Below are 23,244 nucleotides of genomic sequence, written 5' to 3' on the forward strand. Positions count from 1 at the left end.
CTAATTAATATAAACAATGCCTGTAATTTAATTATCTCATTAATACTCCTACTATAATATGATTATTGTCATTATGGTAGGAAATTGTTCACAATCGGTATATTATTGTAATAAACAATTATAGTTGGTCAGATGGAAAATTGTTCCAACAGTATTATGGATTCGGTTTACGTTTCAATGGCCATAAACAAATATTGAAATTGAGTCATTGAGTACCGAAATCCCCTCACCTCCACACGGTTTTTAAAAAATAGTGTATTGCAGAAATCAATAACAATATAAAATCAGTTTATGACAATAAAATTAAAAACGCAGTAATTTCAATTAGTGCCCGACGGCATCAATAATAACATAATTACTTAATCATCACAAGTAATACCGTAATCAGATGGGAGTATTACAAATAAAGAGCAAATTGCTGGACATCGATTAGACTAGATTTGAACACGTTCTTCGAGTGCCATCTTAATGATACCACACGCAAAAATCCAGTTGAATTTGCATAAGTAACTATTGTGGCGCCTCGAGAAAGACCGTCACAAGACACATGCCAATCTTTACATCTCCTAAAGGCTTGTTCACATAAATTCTTCCAAGCAACACATGACTGCAATAAAAATAATATTTATTTCTTTTCTGGTTGTTAAGTACTCGCATTCATCTTTCTGTGATGTCTGTATGATATATTGCCACTGAAAGTGACTGTCAAAAACTATTTTTACATAATATTGTAAAAAAATGTAATATATATTTATTTTCAGGCAGATGTGTTTTTAGATAGTAACTGTGATTTCTTTATGAAATCATTCTAAAGTTGTTTTGTACCATCATTTGAAGGACTTTTGTGGATTTTAGAAATTTACAGTGATTAACCAGACAATGCGACTTTTTTGTTATTTCGTTAGCAGTTTAGCCTGTGAAATTGTTATATTGCACACAATTTGATGGTATCATCGCATCCAGCACTGTGAAGGATTTTACAGTATTTCAATTTGCAAGTAGTTAAGTTTTTTGTTGTTGTTCATGAACGTACTTCCCTATTATGTCATGCGGTGTCGTCCAGTGTTATCAGTATGCACACGCCATAGTAATATGGACAGGAAGTGATCACCGACATTGTCTGTCACCTGGTAAAAACGCAATTGAGACGAGTGGATCCCATCAACTGGCCAAGATACCATCCGTATGTAATAAATACATAAAATATTCATCATAGTTGACGTATCTAACATCTATTTTAATTTTGAATGACATCGGTATTGTTAAAGGCCAAGGCGCCTTGACATGACCACGGCTTATTGATTATTGTTATAATGCACAATATTTTTTCATGGTGTAATTGAAATTGTACACAAAAGAGCTTTCATGTGTTAGTCACTAGCGATGAAAAATTAGTTTTTTTATTGCAGGTGTACCCATTGTTTCGTGGTACTTTTCTAATGGGCGATAATGACTTATTGTTTCAAGAAAGATAGTCGTTATTATTACCGAGAAAAATAGACGTTTATTAACTTTTGTGCTGCTTAATACGAAGCTAAGTCAATAATAAGTACAAGTGAACAATCATTCGGTTATTGAAGGCTTGGCTAATACTGACTGGCGGCACGAGAACAAACCATCTATATATATATATATATATACATATATACTATATATTATTGTATATAAAATATTAAACATGATCATTAAGAGTGAATTGCAAATATTCATTCATAATATAGAATATGAATAATTCGTCTTTATATAAATTCGTTCAAATCCATTAACCAGTCATAATAACACAATCGATTAACTACCTAATTCTGCATAAACAATTATTGAAATTTATTATAAAATATTCTAATAAAACAATTTAAATAACATAAATAATTAAACAATTGATTAATGTGTGCATAACAAGCATTTTAAACGATTCTAGAAGCCGAGCACTTGATTTTTGGCGGCAGCAGACGTACTGCCAGACATTGTTTGTTTTTATAAATTTATTCAAATGAATTAAACATTTCTGATATGTATTAATATTTAAACTTTTCATTTTTTAATACGCGCTATTACTGACCACCTCTACTATATTTACTAATCGTGTATTCAAATATGAGGAAACATTTTAATTTATAATTGGTGCCAATATGAATTTCATCGCCACATTTATATTATAATTTTAAAGTCTCGTAAGTGTAGTGTATAAATAAATTTTAGTTTTGTAAAACGCGAGACACTCTCATAAAATATATATTTTTCTTCCGATTTTGACAAACTTTTTTTCATTTATAAATTGAAAATATGTATTTATGGACAAAATGTCATGCTTTCTGATCCAAAACCAGAAACTACTAACTAAATTTTAGGTACGAAAATTGAAGAAATTTCACTAGTAATATTTTTATAGCTATATACAGTATCAAAAGAGTTAGATCCATCTGAATCTTGAGAGAGACAGAGACAGACTTAATTTTCAACAAATTTGGAGCATTATTTCAATAATACCCATTTTAGGAGGTGCATAATTATCAATTAAAAAATCTCGCTTTCAAATGAGACACATTATATAATTTGTGATATTTAGATAAAATATATTAATATATTTGATAAATTTCGAAATAACTTATATTGTTGTCTATGAAAGAAAAAGGGCATAACAAATAATTTATTTTCTTTATATAAGAAATATAAATTCACACACATACGAAAATTGTCATATTGTTTTTAATTAATTTTATCCCGTCATTTTAATGTTAACTTTAAGTATGGAACAAAATTACACATTTTTAGAAATTTTAGGAATATATACATATGCATTTTACTATTTTACTATTAGTTAAAAAAATTGAGTCAACATGTTATTCAACTATTATGATATTTCAGAGATTTACTAAAATTGGTCATTGGACGCTTGTCAGTTTGTCTCTATTTGATCTGGAAACACTCGTAACTCAATTAATCAGTTTGAGACAACTTGTACACTTAAATTTTAGAAAATTGTTACCTTATGTTAAAAGAAAAATAATAGTAATAAAATGTATGAAAATAGTGTGAGAATTTCAATTGGAAATAGCATTGCAATTGAAACTAATTTATCACGACAGGTTTATCATGCATGTTTTCTACACCAGTGGTCAATCAGTAAGTAGATCCACCCAGTCATAAGTACTAGTTCTAGAAACTTTAACACACAACTTGGATTTATTGTTATCTAGCAATGAATCTTATCGATCGAAACGGGAAAATATTACTTATATCGTGGGCACAGATTTTTACAACGGACCGAATGTTTATGCACGGACAGTTACACGAGCTTTCAAGTAGATACACGGTGTGTTAAAAAATGTCAATGTGTATGCACTAAATACTGGCGACTGCGTGCGAAATTCAAATAAATCGCCGTTGTCCAGCAGCCAGTTTATCTGTAATTATTACATATTTAGAATAATCCGTGTTTGGATTAAGACACACGCGCTAATTAAAAGGCCGGCTAATCAGCTTTTGCGCAACATTTCACGTTTCGAGACAGCCGATTAAATCAGACATGACGTCCGCTCCACTAGCTCATAAACAATGTCCGAAATGATTTCCGCGCTCGATTTTTTTATCATGGATTTCGTCACCGGGGCCCCCCGATCAGGTGTTTCGACAGTTCTTCGACGCACTTGTGTGCCTACACATTTTATTTTGTTCTGCCTCGCAGTGACGTATAACGTACAGTGTATGCTTTTATTACATCTCTAACAAACACAAGAGAAATATATTCTTCTAATTACAATTATTATTAAAATGTGAAAATTATATACATATTAGAAAAAAATTATAAACGTTATTTCCTTGCATGCTCAACAAACATAAAAAATACATATTCAATAGTAATATATCGAAAGAATATTATTATAATACAATTATTTTATATTGAACAAAACAACAAAAACAATATAACATATAATTCGAATGATCATTATTTATAATATAAATTTAAATCTGCAAAATAAATTTTTCAAATAACAAAAACCTCTTTTATAACAAATATCTTAACCAACCTTTGAAAATAAAAAACATGACCAGCAATATAATTTATTTATTACTGTACTTTCTGTTAGCCAATCAAATTTATGGTGCCAAGATATGTTAAATCCCTAGTTTTTTGTTCCGTATTTGTTAAAGTTTTCAAATTAGGAACTGGATTGTTTAATTCTTTAACAACAAACATTTTGTCGTACTAATTCAAACTGTAAATACAGATTTATTTAATAAAAACTCCGCTACGTCGATTTCATTTCTTACGTTAATATATTTTTTCATATTATTACAGGTGACCCTATCTCGTAATAAAGAACAAATGCAGTATTAGCCTTTCCACAACTGAATCCACCAGACACAAAAAAATCAAGTAGTTTTTGAAACTGAAGAATCGTCAATGTTCGGGAACTTCGTTTGTGTCGGTATTTGGAGTTATCTCATAGGTTAGAGGCACGCTTCAACTACCCCTCAAACAATAGTCTGGCCCTAAAGAGCATGCGCGACTATTGGAATGAAATAAGAATATTAAAGATTTACTTATGAAACAAATTAGCCTGAAGAGACATTTAAAAGTACGCCTGGAAAACTTGTGCACAAAATATTAATTGAAATTTAATATAAAACTATTATTGCTTCTTTAATAGTCGGTTTTACAATATTGTTTAAATATAAAGTGTTATTCTATTTTTAGAATAAAAGCATAAAATATATATTTTTTTAATATTAACGTTATGTCAATAAAATATCTTTTATAGAAAACAAATTTATTTTGCCATTTAAAATAAAATATTTATTCTCGAAATTTTAAGATGTACAGCACCTGATATCTCTTGATATTATATACTACTATTTGTTATTCCTTTTTTTTTTGGAAAGTTTAAACTCAAATTGCATTAAGTGTTTTTAATTATAATTATAATATCAATGGTGGTTGTGATAGGGTAATAAAAAATTTAGTTTTAAATAATATGTTCACCAAGTTATATAATTTAACTAAACAAATAAAATCGTTGCTGAATCTACTGCCTCTCACTCTCTCAAAACTAACCAAGACCATGAATCAATGTCTTTAGTAATCAAGAACTCGTAGCACATTTAGATATATTTGTCATTTTTACTTATCTCCTCAATTATAACGTGGGATTATAGGCTCTGATCATACGAAACTTTAATAAACAAACCCGTTCCGTCGATAAACGCAATTCATTACGAAATCCGTAGTGGTTTAACCGTTCTATTTTTCGGAGACCCCGACAGTGGATGAGCGAACGAACCCGACCTATTCGAATAAATATAAATTTTTATTAGAGCTTTGGATCCGTTGTACGCGGTCCCTGCCGCTCGAAATTCGTCGGGCCGTTAAATAAATGCCTTGCGAGTGTGTGGGTATTGAACAACTGCGACACGGACCTGTTGAAACACCTGATACGGTGACGAAATTCCGAAATAGTCGGCTTCACGTTGTATTTTACATATTTCAAAATCTTGATTTATTTGTCGTTCGGCTTTGGTCGCATCGGTATTAATCTATTACTGAATTTTAATGTGATCGATAAAATTTTATGTTTTTCTAGGACAACCTAAATTTAAGTGACAACATATTATTTCAAGATTTTAACCTATTACTATAGTAATAGAATTATGCACAACTATAAATTACACACCTACATTATAATATGAAGAAATACAGAGTGTTTCATACCTTATCCGAATTTTTTTAACCAAGTATGCACTTTCTTAAAAAAAAATTCTAATAAAAGTTCAACAGAAAACGACATAAAAGTGTTAACTTGTTTGTAACAAACAATGTTTGCTTCAGTGCATATCTGATTAAAAAATTTCGGATAAGTTATAAAACACCCTGTATATTCAATAACGTTTATTTATAATACACTATATTACTATATAACCATAGTTCACATATACCACGTACTCGTATCTGACTAGTTTATATTTTCTTAAACAACTAAATTATTATATAAAGAAATATGCTCAATACCTTTTATTTTAATTGCTTTTAATAATTTAACAAATTTAATTTCATACATATTAAGCTATATTTATAGTTATAATGTGAAGAAATACAGTTAATAACTTTTATTTTATTCACTATTAATAATTTAATAAATTACTAGTTTCATTTTCTTAATTAATAACCTTTATCTGAAGTGTTTTTAATAAATTATTAAATAATGTAAAATAATAAATAAATATTTTGTAACGTGACTATAGTTCAGCTATACAGTTTATTAGTATTTTAAAAGTTTTTATTTTCTTACACAGTTAAATTATAATATGAAGTGTAGTCAATAACATAATTCCAATAATTTAATACATAACGTATTAAAACAAATGTATAGCTGAGAAATTTGTAATTTAGTAATATATAATATGCAGATTATATAAACAAATTTTGATTAATTTGTAAATTATAATAGTTTCAAAATAATGCGTTTTTGTAATTAAATAAATGTATTATTAATAGCAATTTTAGTATACTAATAAATTTTGTGATTAAATTTTAATCATGTTAAATTTAAATATTATTTACATTTTATCATTATTAGTTTTACTGAAAATATTTGGAAAAAATTGATAACACTTTTTTGTGATTATTGCAGTATATTGTTGAACACTAGAAAATTTGATTAAATGTTTTTTTAAGAAATTAATTAATTTGTTAAGCTTGTTTATTTTTATAATCTATCTTTTGTATACAAGGTGTACACAACTTATCGTGTAAATTTTGTAATCCGAAAAAAATTGTAATAAAGTAACAGGAAACAAGATAAAAAATAATTCAATCCATCTAACTTTCTAACTTCCTGGGTAACCGAAAATTAAAAAAAAATATATTTTTTTTATTTAATTCGATTAAGTGGTATCATTTTTTGTGTATACTATCATCATTAATGTTTTGGAAATAGTTTGGATGCATTTTTATTATTTCATATACATGAATTTTTATAATTTATTATATTTTTTATTAATTTATTTATATATTGATTATAAAAAAGAAATGACTAAATGGAATAGTACAAATATATAAATCTTAACAATTAAAAATATTACTTTGAGATCAGCGATTGGATGGATAATAATTATGTTCAACTAGATTTTTTAAACTACTAAATACTTTTAAGAACTTCAAGGTCACATTGGCAATTATCGATTAAGTTACATAATTTCTAGGTCAGCAGGATTACTGCTTTGTTTTGTTTATAAATCTATGTTTACTATGATTGCTTCATAAAAAAAAAAAACGTTGCTAATTAATATAGTAAGACGTTTGTGAAGGTTTCCAAAACTTAATTGGCGCCCGCTTCAAAATTTTAAATAAGTTGTCAGCATGTCCACATAATAACCGCCTTCAAAGTAGATGAACTGTCTAAACCCTCAAGTTAATTTTTATGTTAAAAATTGGCTAACATTAAGTACAACTATCCACTGAGATGAGTTAAGTCAATGGTTGAATTGATCAGAATGTTGAATATGAAAAGAGATGTATAAAAAACACGCCGAATCTTATAAAAATTACTTTATTTTAAGATATCGAGTATTTGCACATTTTTGAAGCAATGTTTTGTTTCATTAAAACCTTAATCTGCCAGCCAGATTCAAGTTTTAATGAAGGTTTTACAAGAACAAAAAACAGTTTTACAAATCTTCCACTAAAACTTCAAAAATTCAACTTCAAGACATTAAATATATGCTAGTAAAACTTATTGTTTAGATTTCTTAAAGACGGTGACAGTACAGGTACAGGTTTAGTAGATTTTACTATATATATATATATATATATATATATATATATATATATATATATATATACATTACTGCATTGAATTCTGTATATAAAGTAAAATTTTCCATATGTGAATTTACCCATATATATTTTAAATTTAATTTGGTAACTGTAACACATTGAAGGCATCCACATACTTGTATTCGCATAAATCCGTGCCGTGCTTGTTTTTCAACCATTAAACCGTGTGCGATCACAAAAACAAAGATAAGCCCCGTTGTTCACAATTTAGACCCGGACTATTTCTTAAACTGGCCCATTAGCATGAGATTTAGGACGAATGGACCACGGTAATCGTGTGACGTAATTTAAGATCGCCGTCCTGTGTCCATGTTAATGTTTCCATAAAAATGTTGTTAGCCTGGAGTTTTATGCGCCATATCGGTATCCCTCAAAAACCAAAAGATCCCGCCGCGCGACCATAAAGTGTGCACCAAATATAAAAAATAAATTTTTTATTGCCCGCGCGGCGATTAAAGATTGTCCGCGTATGTCAAATGGGATGCACGCGTCGCTATGGAGTTGTTGGATGTTGCATATTTAGAATTCCAGCGATCGTCGCTTCACGAGAAATTAGCACGTTAAATTAATTGAGACGTTTTTATTTGGCCTTTAATTCTGGAAACTACTTAAAAATTAAACTCATTTTATGTAAAAAAAATATAATTAAGTTCGCAGCCTTTCTTCTTCATTGATGCTATCCACCACTCTATCTTTGTATCTTTCTATATTGTAAATCTTGTTGTTAAATAGAGAGTATATTAAGATAGTAAAGCATCATGTCAGTTAATGGCACAATCGTCGGATGTAATCCTTATTAAGACGTTGTCAGTATCTCTTCAAGTGTTCTAATCGAGTCCCATTGCAATAGTTTTCCTTGTCAGCAGAGATAAATTCCCGATAATTGGTTCCCCAGCGAATTTCATCGACTCGATCAGCCACTAGGCCAACAATCAGCAGCGTCGTCGCTATTAAAGCTCCATAAAAGTCGGGGGTGGACAATGGACGCATTGACAGCTATCGACGACATGTTTTGAGTGGTTGAGGTCACCCCCGCTGAGTGACAGACCCCTACGGTCAACTCCGTAATCTGTTGCTCGTTACGGCGGTCAACTCGACACAAATAATGTCACTTAAACGCTTCCACGACCGATCCAGATGTTCGTGATTCTTCTGTTTTCGTGTTACGCAATAAAAGCCCGGTCTAGTCCGACAGACTGTCCACCCCTGATTTATATTATTTCTTGTTTGGTGTGAGAAAACATTTGTCTCGGTATTAGGAAATTTGGCGGGCGCTAAGGAGGATAACCCCGGTGCGCAGCTGGATCTTAAATTAATTTTATCATGCAAGAAACTTTACAAGGTGATGCATTTTAATATGCATTGTTGATTATACTTGTCAAATATTATTTATTGTTTCTATGACATAGATTTTTTTAATAGGTAATTCATATATGGAATCAATTATTAAGTATAAATATTCCATAAATACTATTTACCAGAAAAACAAGAAGCAATTTACTGAATGAGCTACAAAAAAATCATTGAAATACATGTGGTGCTACTAAATGACACTAATAATAAAGCTAATACGTAACTAATGCGCATGAAGTGATTTGGTAATTAATTTTTTCCACAGACAAATCTAGCAAACGCCTAATTTCATTTTTTGTCGATAATAACATGTTATTAAGTTACATAAATGACTGCAAGCCAATAATTTCGTATATTATTTTAAATATTTTCATTACAAATTTTATATGGCAATACCTAAATACATGTTAGTCCAAGATCAAACAATAATTGATAGACTATAAATTAAAAACAGTTATTCAACAGTGACGTGAATCGATTTGAAATTTGTTTATAAATAATGGAGGTTACACCGAAACCACAGTCAAATTACAGGTCTGCATCGTCGAAGCAATTACTCGCCGTCGAATTATAGGCATTGATTAGTGATTGGAAAGAGTCAAAAAAATCAGCTTAACATTGCTGTACATCTGAATGGTGCTGGCCAAAAAAATTGTGTCCACCTTAGGCTACTATAACGCATAAATAGTCAGTTGGTCAACCTGTTTTATTTGCTAACAGCTCTGCTACTGGAAACAGAATCAATTCCTTTCGAACTAGACTTACGTATTCGGACTCTATTCCTTATCGGTGGAACAACGTGATGAAAATCGCGTCTGGGATTGGTTCGCATTCGTGTCCGAGAGGAGAAATAACATTCTCGTGGCTGGAATGTATCAACTTTGTGTAGTCTCTTCTTTATCTTATCCACAGAAAGTTGTTTTTTATTCTCTCAGTCGATCCCATTGAAGGATTTTAAAGTTCCTCGATGCAACAGAGAAAATAAAAATAGGCCTAAATGTTTTTTTTTTTTCGTCTGCAGAAGGAAATGTATAATTTGCCCACTAAGTCCGCTGACGCAAACATGCATTTATTTGATGGGTTGATTTTGTTATTTATAAACTCCTGTTACACATTTGATTACAGGTGTCCATCAGGTTAGGTATGCAGGAGGTTTTATGACCAGCTACCAATCGTCATGTAAAATAAAATGAACGACCAATCTTGAAATTATCAGCAATTAAATTAAGATGCCATAAAATTAAAAGTTTCGATGTCATTATTTTCTTGATATTTTATTACGTGGATTGACACAGATATCTGAATGAGTTAATTTCTTATTAAAGCTGAAAATTTATGTGGATTTTGAAAAACTTGACATTTTAAGAAATATAAATATATTTATTAAAAATAAAGTGTAGTGGAGGGATTAAAAATCCTATACTTGTCAATAATAAAATTAAGTTGATTTTCATTTTAATGATTGTCAAATTGCTGAACATGAATATGATCAACTAAAAAATAAATTAAAGCTAAATTATTCAAAAAAAAAAGACTTTTACACTACGTCCAGTGTTGAAACTCTCAATTTTATTATTAGAATTTTAAGCAGTGGACCAACTCCATTTATCATTAAAAAATATATCTTAACAATTGTTAACAATAAATTTAAACTGATTTTAATGGATAGGAATTTGCTGATTTGAAACTAACTTATGCAAAATGAATATGCAATATTGGATTTTTATACTTGGTACACTTCAACGTTAAAGCTCTTAATTTTGTGTTTTTAATAGTTTAATTTAAAAAAAAATAGCAGTGGAGCAAATTTCCTTATCCCAAACTTAATAATAAACGTATCGAAACTTTTTAACTTTAAATTTAAACTGATTTTTATTTTAATGGATGGGAAATTCTCGATCTTGTCTTGGATGTGATCAACTAAAAAATAAATGATAGAAGCTAACTTATACAAAAAGAAAATAAATGCAAGATTAGACTTTTAGATTTGGTCCACTTTAAAGGCCATAATTATGTAATATTAGATATTAGATAGGTTATATAAATAATATAAATAGGTTATAAAAATCAATAGAGGAATTCAAAAGGTCAATGGATCCGGTCTATTCACCCTAAATTTAAAAAATGTATCTTATAATAACAATATATTGATTTTTTATTTTAGTGAGTGAGAAATTTCTGTTCTTGTCTAGGATGTAATCAATTAAAAAATAAATGAATGAAGCTACCTTATACAAAAGGAAGATAAATTATATGTATGATTAGACTTCTACTTCAGCTCTGAAGTTCTCAATTAAGTAACTTGAGATTTAAAAAACATAGTAGTAATAATTTAAGAAATGACATGAAACTTGTTAACAATTAATTAAAATTTTTATTTTAAATGACTGAAGCTGTGCAAAAGTAAAATATATAAATGCAAGATTAGATTTTTAGACTTGATCCACTTTTGCTTTGAACCTCTCAATTATATTATTTCTACACATTTACGGAATATAATACGTATTCTTGTAATATAATATATCTTTGACTGTAGACTTACAAGTGCCAATACCTTTACAAATTACGGTCGATTAAATTGCTATGAATATATAAATTTATTTGGTCATCCATTACAGCTGTCAATAAACAAATATCGGCTCAATTAACTAGCTGATAATTTAATATTATTACTAATGCGCTTTAATGTACCATAAAATTTATTTATTGGCTATTTCTATAGAGGAAGAAAAATGCTAAACTAGATCATGGTTTTCTAAACGAATAGATTTTTTTTTATTTGAGATGAAAAATATTTTCCTGAAACGGTACTTACTACTTAAGGACACTAAATAAACTACTAAACCAGTTTCACTATTAGAAAAAAAAGTTTTTATGTTAATGGCGTCTCTGCAATTAAGCTTAAGAATTATACTAAGAATTTTATTGATAGCTAAATATGCACGGCATTTTATGGTTATAGTACAGGAATTACAAGGATTTAGATTTGACCAATTAAAAAAACTCAATAACACTTGTTGGATTTCTACTTTGGTGATGAAATATACATCGTATGGTTATTAGTTCTCATCACGTCAACGTGTAAATTGAAACTTCATTAAATTTATTAATACTAAATACAAAATTGTACATTTATATAACAAAATTAAAATAAATAAAATACTTTGGTTAAAATAATCAATCAATAAGTATTTTTATAATCGGACATTATCCGTAAAATTTAAATATACAATTTTAATGTTTTCACCGCACGTGACACAATTTAATGCATTGGTACGTTATGCAAAACATTACATACATTTCAAGTGGTTTAATCGATGTGGATTTATTTTCACACGACCGTTGGAGAAGTAGGGGGCTAAAAATCGTATTTTAGATCCAATCAAAGGGCGAATCACACACGCACTGCAAAAATCACGTAAATATACAGATTGATAATATATTCAGGCACACGTACAGATCTTTCATCGGAAGGTATTGAACAAGTATTTGTGCGGTGCATATCTCATAAATATCAAAGCAGTTTTTAAGAGTATGGCGCTGTTATTGTGTTCGGCTACCTTTACCTGACTCAATATGGTTATTATGCGCCGAACGCAACCACAATACCATTGTTACCGAATTATTTAAATCAAATTATGTTTAATTATCTTGTAAATGTTTTGTAAACAAAAAATCAATGGGGAATCGTTCCATTCACGGTGTGTTAGATATGCAGATAAATAGTCGTTCGGTTAGTACATATTACATTGGCAGTGAATTAATTATTAAAATAAATTAAATAATTTTATATTTTTCAAATGTGATAAAATAAAATAATTTTAAGTTAAATATTAAAATAAATAATTGTGATTATAAAAATTTAAAAAAATACATTTTTTCATAAATATGAATACAAATAAATATAATTGAATATAATTCATATATAATGATTACGAATTTGAAAAATAAATTAGTTTATTTTAATTTATAATAAACAGTTTTAATTGAAAGGATTATATGTTATATAATAATAATTCATATTAATTTTTACAACAAATTCACGTTTTGAAAATGATTTATTAATTTTTCTGAAAAGGTAATAAAACAGGGTGTCGCAAAGTATACCTACATCTAAAAGGCTTAACAATTAATTAATAAATGTTTTTTTTTTTGTTTTTAAATAAACTATTAGAGGGGATAGTGTCTGCAAATGTCTGTCAAAATTGTCCAAAAGATCAACCAAATCAATTGTTCTACTTATGTAGTTAATTTATTTATACACATATGATTAAGTGAAGATTAACAAAAATATTTAACACATTCCTCCTGGAAATTTAAGATAAAATTAAATTAAAATTTTATATTTTTATTATAAATATATTGTATAAATATCTATTAAAAATATATTTAAACTGATAATTTTTATTGAAATTAAAATCTACAATACATATTTTAAATAAATATTTTGCTTTTTGATTAATTTTTATTGAATTATAAATATCGTTTAACTAATTTTAATTCATAAATATATACGTAAATAATAAAAATTATTATTATTAGAATACCATTTAAAAATATAGTTTAAAATTAATTTATTCACATATGGTTAAGCCAAGTTTTTTTTAAAAAAATAAATAACATCCATTTTTTCTAGATAATTCAATTAAGACAATTAAATTAAAATTTTGTATTCTTATTATAAAAATATAGTAATATAATAAACATTATATTAAAAAATATAATAATAAATATTATATTAAAATTAATTTATACACATATAATTAAGCCAAGTTTAAAAAAATAAATAAATAACATCCATTTCTTCTTGATGATTCAAGATAAAATTAAATTAAAATTTTGTATTCTTATTATAAAAATATAGTAATATAATAAATATTATAGTAAAAAATATTTTTAAATTGATAATATTTAACTGAAATTAAAATCTATAATATTTTAAAGTAGTATTTACAATGAATTAATACAACAAGGCCATTTAAAATATATAGTTTTAAACACATTTTTAATTGTTAATTAAAATTGTAGCGAGCAACATTGTAAAATATTCATGAATAATATAATATGCCTAAGCTAAGTATTAATACATATTAAAATAGTCTAGGCATTTCTAAACTACTGTATACTAATATGTATTTACTGTTGATATATGGAAATGTAAATAGAATAAACTTGTTTGATCAGTAAATTACAGTGTCCATTATTAGGTATAATAACAATAATATACCGCGAAAACGATTTGAAATTACATTTACAATCTAAATAAAAAATGAATCAGTAATTGATTCTGTTCAGTAATCTGTAAAATGAGATATTATTTCACATTAAAGTAATGGATTTAGTATAATTATCTCTAAGAATATAATAATTTATGCATTCTAAATCGACGTTCACAGTAATAACATGCTGCGACAATTTACTATTAATTATAAAATAAATTGTTATTATTTACCCAGACATTTTTATAAACTGGGTGCAGAAACTATAGTTGTAAGACTTCATCATTAATTATTTTTTATATGAATTCTTACATAATTTGAAACTTTTATATGAACAGTAGAATGTAATATTGCATTGAAATAGTTTATTTTTACATTAACAATTATCTCCAACAAACTAGCACGTATAACTACAGCAGGGGGTTTGAACTTAATATACAGCTGATCTAATGATTTTACAAATTGAATACATATTATTCCTCGGTTGTTCCAAACTATGATTGATCGTCATAAAAACATAAAGAAGTCGTCGCAAAATTAAAACGTCACATGGATTTGTTTAGGGGACAAAAAAGCAAAAAATAATAATAAGCAACATAACATGATCGACAAGTCTGATCATTTGTCAAACGGTGCCGATAGAACACTAGACTTTTTCCAATCCGTTTTTACTCAAATATTAACAGATAATCGGGTAACTTCACGCTTGTCAATCGCCGATTAAGCACTGCATCAGCAGCTGCCCACTAATGATCCTATTTTCTTCACGGTATACATTGTAGCAGTGAGCAACGTGCGAGTTTAACTACTATAGTTTGTTCGTTTCACTGTATTTTATGCAACGGATTTATATGTATACTTGTAGATATTTGTTGTAATTGAACACCTAAATGGATAATGCAGACTTCCATTAGTCAAGAATATTTATTGAAGTTATATCATCATGTACCATCTTAAAGATTTCCGATAGACGTAAAAGAAGACACAAAAATGCATAATGTAACCTTTATTTCAGATTCAATTAATAAAGATTGTTCATCATTGATGGCACTAGCTAATGATGAATATGAAATACACTATAAATTTTATAAAAAAATTGTTTCAATTTTTATAATAATAATTAAGAGTCAAGTCTAACACATATTATTTTCATTATAACACCTCCTCTTATAAATATATTTCAAATTAATTATAAGTAACTTTTTAAGATATTAAAATAGTGACACCAGAAACCACGTAGGTACATCATGTATGTAAATCACTACAAACACCAAGACTAAATGAATGAAAATTTTTTAGCGTTCCTCAATGGACTTTTCAACTCGTTCTTGAAAGATCTCCTGGACGGTTCTAACTGCATGTTTCCCGCACTATTCAATGAGCAGCAGACACAATGTTATTTAAGATTGAATGAATGAATGAATGAGAGTATCTATCGGTTGGTCCGGCCTCTTTGATAGATTCATTACGGAATAACCGCCGTTAATCTGATGTGGCGAATCGTATTATGTGGAAACTACAGATTGAAATCTGACGTTCCCTTTTAAGTTTTCTGATATGCGCGCAACTAAATATTCCATGACTTCTGTAATGTTTGTTGTAACATGACAATGAAGCGTATGTAATATGGAGAATTTTTATTTTTTACACTTTTGAATAGTAATTTTATGTTTATAATATATTTTTTTGTACTTATATTTTATAAAATTATTGAAGATATTCAACAACTTTTTCATTGACATTTATTTAGTTTCTATGCATGCAACAGAAATCTATTGATATAATCTAACGCATTGTAAACGGAAAAATCGACAGTCATTATTCCAACACAGGACCAACTGGTATTGCCGTGTCGGTTTTCCAAAAATCCCTCATCTTGTCCGGTTTTAATTCAATACATCATAACCAAACAATCAATTTTCCCAATCTCAAGATCCAAAACATTTTTCTCCCTCTTAACCCTTTCAATTTTTTCACCTCAACAATAAACCGTTATGAAAAAACACGTATGTGTAGCATCCCCGATTGAAACTGGATGCCCAGATGACCGGATCAACTGACTGGACCAACGGTCATCTCCCGATGCCCTATTGTCCCTCCGACCCTTATTCCTCACTTGATCTAGGTGGGCCGCTCTCTCCCGTTTCTCACCCAGAACGCCGAAAGAAAACACATTCTTTAACTGATTTCTTTATAAATGTTATAAATGGGTCCTACCATGTCCAGCCATATACACGTCAAATCATTTATGCCTCATATAATTCGAACGGTGAACTACAGATTCGCTATTATATCGAACTTGTTTTTGTTTGAACATTCGATGTTTTAATACTTTTATGTGGGCTTGTTTATCCGCAGATGTTTGGATCAAGATTATGACAACAACGATCTACAATTTTATAGTTATATGTCGGAAACCTTTTTTGTTATTATTTAAAAAAATAATTAAGTATAGAAAAAAATAGTGTTCTATTGTAAAATTAAATAACATTGTAATAAACTATGTAATAATGTTCATTCTTAGTTTCTTATTCAAATAAATCCAATGGGATTCTCATGTTAGTGAATTAAATGCGAACTTATAATATAAGTTAAGTAAGTATAATCATCTAAGTATACATTGTTCTGTTTTAGATTGGTGATGCTGTAATCCACTGGCCGTTATAAATATACCTTATGTTGTAAAACCGGAAGGTCACCCTAGGTTCTTTATCTAAAACTCGTCTCTATGATAGAAAAGCTGATTAAGGATGGCCATTGTACCAAATACGTAGGAATTTTCTCACATAGACGGAGCAAGAAATTTAAATTACTTAATTTAATACTTTGAAGTTTGGTTAATTTAGAGTAACTACAAATACCTAAAATGGTTTAATCAAAAATTACTATATAACTCGGATTTTTTTGTTTACTTGAGTTACCATTGTGTCCCGAAATGGGACCGTGTCATTTTTATGAAACTGAATCTTCTCTTATACGTGTATCCGCAGAGTGGCCTGACATTTCCGTCTGCCTGACTGTTCCTTTCTTTCTCAGACACACATGTCCACGTTTCCATTTTAACAAACAATACGATTTACCTACCTGATAGGCTAAATGTTACGTGTGCTCCAAGAGATCATCCTTTGCGATATGGTTCTCTGTATGTGTCTCCTTGCTACATAAATAGAATAAGAGTACTGTGCCGACTAACAATTAAACGCAATCTGAACAATTGTGCAGTGCACTGGGGAAGTTATGAAATAAACGAAAGCTGAACATTTTCTCATACGGACTTCTCCAGATTTATTGTACCATATAAGCAACGAAATATCAATTTAAAAAAAAATGAAGATATTTTTTTCATTGCGAAATTATACTTCACTGAGAACAGTTAACAATGACGAGGAGGCAAAGACTGAGTTTTTTATTTTGTAAGAATTGGACGGAGTCAGTTTCTAATTGGCAAAGTCAATAAACTATTTCCCGACTTTTGCGGCAGCAGTTATTATTTGCCACAAGGAAACAATATTTAACTCGCGATGTAATGTATTGTTTCCTAGTGCATTTGTTATATTTCAGCTAATCGATTTCTAATTGAAAGCAATTATATTAATATGAGATTTTTTGCCAGACAACGCTGGTATAGTTTCTTGAAGTACCGGTAAAAGCTCACGGAATGAAAAAAGAATAATTGAACGGGAAACATGAGCAACTTTTGCAGGGACGTAGACAGGGGATTTCCATTTTGATTGTTTTAATAAAAAACAAGATAATTGATACCTTACTGTCCTTTTAAAAAAATTATCTGGATAATTAGTAAATATTAAAAATGATTTAATAATTTATTAGAGAAAAATTCGGCACCCGCCTCTGGCCAGAACTACACCGAACACAATCATATGTGAGTAAAAAGTAACAATTACATTTGGCAGGCCGTGGAGGCGCAGTAGTTTTGTAGCGAAGTGTCGTGTTTAGTAAAAGCGAGAATGAAATAAAAAGCGACTTCCTGGGTGGGTTTTTGAAGCGAACGGGCACAACAAAGCGGCGTACGTGCGTTCCGGATCAACTTGGAGATTCTCCGTTCCCCGACGATGGAAAGGAGATGGTGCTGTCTGATACGGACGTAGACCAACGCTGTCGGTCGACTTCTCTTCTCTCGACATCCTGTCCCTTGTACTTTTTTCATCGGTCTACGGGCATTCGATAGTAATGAAAAAGTTAAGACGTTGTAGTTGTATTGAAACACTCCTTTAAATTGATAAAATTTAAAAGGTAAATTTAGCTGTTAGGTTTCGAAACAACAAGATTTACATGTCCCTTTGAAAAAGTTAATGAAGATCAAGAAGCTTTTAAAAAGAAACAAAATTAAAAAAAGTAATAACCCTGATAGATTTACATTTGATACTAATTTAATTAAATAAAATAACAAATGTTAAAATATTTGCATTATTTAATGTCTATAGAAATTTATTATTACTATTATTACAAGTATGATAACTTATGCAACCAGTCAGCCTATAATTTACAATAATAGCTCATCTTGGGACTCCCGCTTACGTATTGTCTTAAATGAACCAGTATTGTTTACTTCAATTATTTTATAGACCCATAATTTAGATTATATAATGGTTATTTACCAGGAAAGTTTAACCACTTCGAGATTGGTTCTCAGATTTGACAAATGTATGAAGGTAAACCACTGCCGTTTATTTTTATTAAAACAATAAAAGTTTAATTTGTTTATACTAGTATTAAACGATATTTCACAAATTACTTTACGAGGTGTGACGCAAGCCAATTTATAATTTACTTCCATTTTATTAAGTGATTTTTTTATATTTTTAAATAGTACAAACACTAAAAGATTTGGTATTATCACAACTATATTATCCATAAATGATATCCAATTAAAAATATTAAATTTCATGAGAAAATCAAGAGTGTGTGACGTAACGTTGCATGGTTTTCAGGCCCCTCAGCACAATACCAGTGTGGTCCACTACACAAACACAAGATACAAGATGAATGGAATCCTACATCTGAAGCTACGACAGTGCGATCCGTACCACTTTTTAAAAACAGGAGGGTGGTACAATACAAAGGCTGTCAAATCCATCATCCGCGGCTCATTTTCACAATCTACGTTCACATATAATTATTTCTTCTTCAATCATAATGTCGCTGCAAGTTTCATCAAAATACGTAAAAAAATGGTGTTAATGCGTTAGATTGATATTTTAGTTATCGATGATGTTCAAGTTTTTAAATTGTGGTACGGTTAGGTCGGTATCCCATTTAAACAATAAAAGGGATGCTTTGTGACTTTATAGTGAGGGATATAAAAGATAGAATAGTTGAAAATCTACCAAACTCCATCAGCCCATCGAAAATTGGTTTTGTTGGTATGTGAGAAAGCCGTTAGTACTCTCGTAATTACCACCACCCTACTTTTGTTCGTTACGCTTTGTATTAACAAATTATTTGTAAAATCAAATTACACATCTGGTATTAAAAATATATGGAAAATAGTTCGTGTTTATTTGTTTACTTACCCACAAAAGGAATTAACATAATCGTTTTGCAGGTTGCAAATTTTTTGATGGGGTACATTTTTAATGAGATGTGCAACATTTGGGTAGGTAAAAGTGTGACACCTCGAAGCATATTGGCATATTTGCATTATAAAAGACATTTGTCAAAATTGGTAGATAACATCTTATTTTTATTTGACAGTTAATTGTTTGAAAAGATATATGAAAATAATTTGATGGGACTATTATAATTTATGGATATTTTTCCATTACTTTATTTATGTCTAGTATAATTTAAATATTTATCATAAAATAAAGTTAAAAATATGCTTTATATGTTAAAAGCACAAAATTTGTAGATATGCATATGGAGCCTAAATCATCATATTTCAAATATGTGTAAATAAATATTAATAAAAATATCATAAATAATAGTTTATGGAGATTTTAAACTACACTTTTACATACTTACAAAGATTATTTATTTATTATAATTGTTGATCATTGATTTATATTTTTATAAAGTAACAGAAATATATTTTTATTATTTCTCATAAATATTATTTTATATTGAAGGAAAATATAATTAATATATAATCTTTTAAATACTGTATTGTATATGTGTAATTAAGATAATTACTTGAGTAACTGAAATAAAATATTTCACATATAAATATATATTTTTATTACAATTAAAAAAAATATATATCATTACCGATATTATAAATTTAAGTAAAAAGATATGTAAAGATAAATATTAATAAAAAACTTCAAATACAACAATATTTAAACTAATTGAAGTTTAAAACTACAATCTTACACGCGTACAATAAGTATTTTTTTATTTATTTATTATAAATGCTATTATTGTAAAAATTAAATGCAAGCAATTTATTTAATTTATTTTTTATATTTAGAGATTAACAATCTTATTTGTTTCAATTTTGAAGCAAAATATGCAAAAATAAGAATTAATAAAAACTGTTCAAAGATTCGATAATGTTTAAATTTATAGAAAATTGAAACCATAAACTTATCCACATTTATATATTATATAATTGTTTATATATTTATTACCAATGTTGTCAAAATAATTGGTAATAACTTGTAATAATAACTAGTCATTTTACTATGATAGTAAAATGATTAAAAACATTTAAATAACTATAATTAAGTTTATTGGAACAAACTAAAAAAAACATCATAAAAATCAGTTAAATTTAAATAATAAAAAGAAAAAAAAAACAAAAAAAAAAAAAGATTTTAATAAAAATATATATATATACGACAATATTGAAATTTTTCGAGATTTGAAATAATCTTAATCACATACAATGATTATTATTTATTTATTATGAATGTTGTTCATTTGTTTTTATTATGCTAGAAAATAAAGACAAGCAATTTATTTTATATATTTGTTTGTAATAATAATATAAAACGTTTTAAACGTATATATAGTATTTTTACTATATTAGTAAAGAGAGATTAAAAATTATTAGAATAACTATAAATAATTATATAATTAAAATAACTGTAAATTTATAATATAATAATACAAAATTAATAATACAAAATTAATAATACAAATTAGATAATAACTTGAGTAACTGAAATAAAATATTTCACATATAAATATTATTTTTATTTATTACAATTTTAAACCCAAACATCATTACCGATATAAACAATTAAATTTAAATAACGAGACCAAACGCAGCATATTTATTTTTATTATGCTAACCAATATATAAATGCACAATGTTTAAATAAATAATCATAATTAATTTTGTAATATAAAATAAATACACAATTTTATAAAATAATTTTTAACACTCAAAAATGCTGCATGTGTTAGCGACAAATTTAATATAGGAAAACATAATTCAAACTTATAGTATATTTGTAACCGCATTGGTGCTTTCCCAGTTATCTCAGATGCCTTTCGTAGTCATCTATCATCGAATTCGATACATCACCCAGTCGTTTTGGGACGTCTGACGTTTTCATACATCCCGTGTTCTCCGTACACACTCGAATGCATTTTGACAACGGTCAAAAAAGTTTATGAAAGTTACTCTGGACATGCTGAACTTACATATAAAGTAATTCACCTCCAACTACACACGACATGACGTATTGTTCACATGAATGTTACGAACACTTTAAATACGTTTCGAATGTCTAATTTCATCCACTAAAATAAACGTGATCATATCGTGTGTCCTTAAACATATACAATAAAAACTGTGAACCAATATTTTACCATTTTGATATTTCCTACATACTTTTGGTGTGACATAATTTACTTTTAGTACTACCCACAATGGGTGTTATAAAAGATTCTATGGTATATAAAATAATTTATTAACCACAGTAGCCACAATGAATTATAAGTATAATAACTATGAAAGTAATAAATAATTCTATTCTTAACACAAATTCTAATTTTCTAATTGCATTCACATTACAGTTATGCTGATCAATTTTGTAGTTATCCCTGGGTAATTGCACAAACAACAATTCCACACAATGTGTTATTAAACATAATAAAGAGAAACATAAAATGCACAGATATATTTTCAGAATTGAACGAATTTTTATGCGAATATCCCGATCATGTAACTTATAAAGTCATTAATTGAATTCACATTGACATATTTAAAATTAAAAACCAGGTAATATAAGGCCGTAGGAATTTTTATAGCAAAATTGACGTCTTAAATTAGCACGACTCCTCATCATTTCAGATAAAATGAAATTTAATTTCTTCTGACTGTAATTGGTTTCGCATTTCTAAAAGGCTTTCAGCATTATGTAATCAAATCATTAAGACAAATTTACAGATCTTAATATTTAAAACGTTTTAAGCATTCTGCAATAAACGTGATTTATTGACAATAAAATATTATTGGATCGGTCAAGTTGAAACCAATCTCGTGGTAATTAAATTTAAGGTTATTTTTATTATTCGGACATAATGAATACTTCTGGAACTATGTTCGGATATAAGAAATAAGACGTTGTCGTAAGCTTTTTAATTACGTAAATCACAACGGAAAAATCAATGAATATTTCGTTGTGGTTACAATGAATTTTTCGTGGCGAACAAAACACAATAAGCGAAAAAAACAGTAGCCAAAAGATGTGATTTATCACGAGGATTGTTTTGAATGGCGTCGTTTTTATAGACATTGTATAAAATCAGCTAAATGACGTTTTTAAAAGCAATTACTTTTGCCGCAGCTGTCTGGTCCATTGAGCGACAACAATTACACGGAAAAACGGGGCAAAATACACGGAATTCGATGGATTGGGGAGGGTT

At 28.3% G+C, this 23,244-nt stretch overlaps 1 protein-coding gene across 1 annotated transcript; it reads left to right on the plus strand.

The window, feature by feature from the left end:
- Positions 1-894: 894 nt before the first annotated feature.
- LOC126265342 (uncharacterized) lies at positions 895-19,859 on the plus strand. The gene is made up of 2 exons (XM_049966427.1): positions 895-1,183; positions 19,359-19,859. Exons 1-2 carry the CDS (start codon positions 1,043-1,045, stop codon positions 19,614-19,616), a joined length of 399 nt encoding a protein of 132 aa, XP_049822384.1. The 5' UTR covers positions 895-1,042; the 3' UTR covers positions 19,617-19,859.
- Positions 19,860-23,244: the final 3,385 nt, after the last annotated feature.

Source organism: Aethina tumida, chromosome 4 (assembly GCF_024364675.1).
Source record: "Aethina tumida isolate Nest 87 chromosome 4, icAetTumi1.1, whole genome shotgun sequence".
NCBI classification, from domain to species: Eukaryota; Metazoa; Arthropoda; class Insecta; order Coleoptera; family Nitidulidae; genus Aethina; species Aethina tumida.

Coding starts and splice junctions, on each gene's coding strand:
- LOC126265342 (XM_049966427.1), top strand. CDS start 1,043: ATGTCATGCGGTGTCGTCCAGTGTTATCAGTATGCACACGCCATAGTA. Junction 1,184..19,358: donor AACTGGCCAAGATACCATCC/GTATGTAATAAA, acceptor CATGGTTTTCAG/GCCCCTCAGCACAATACCAG.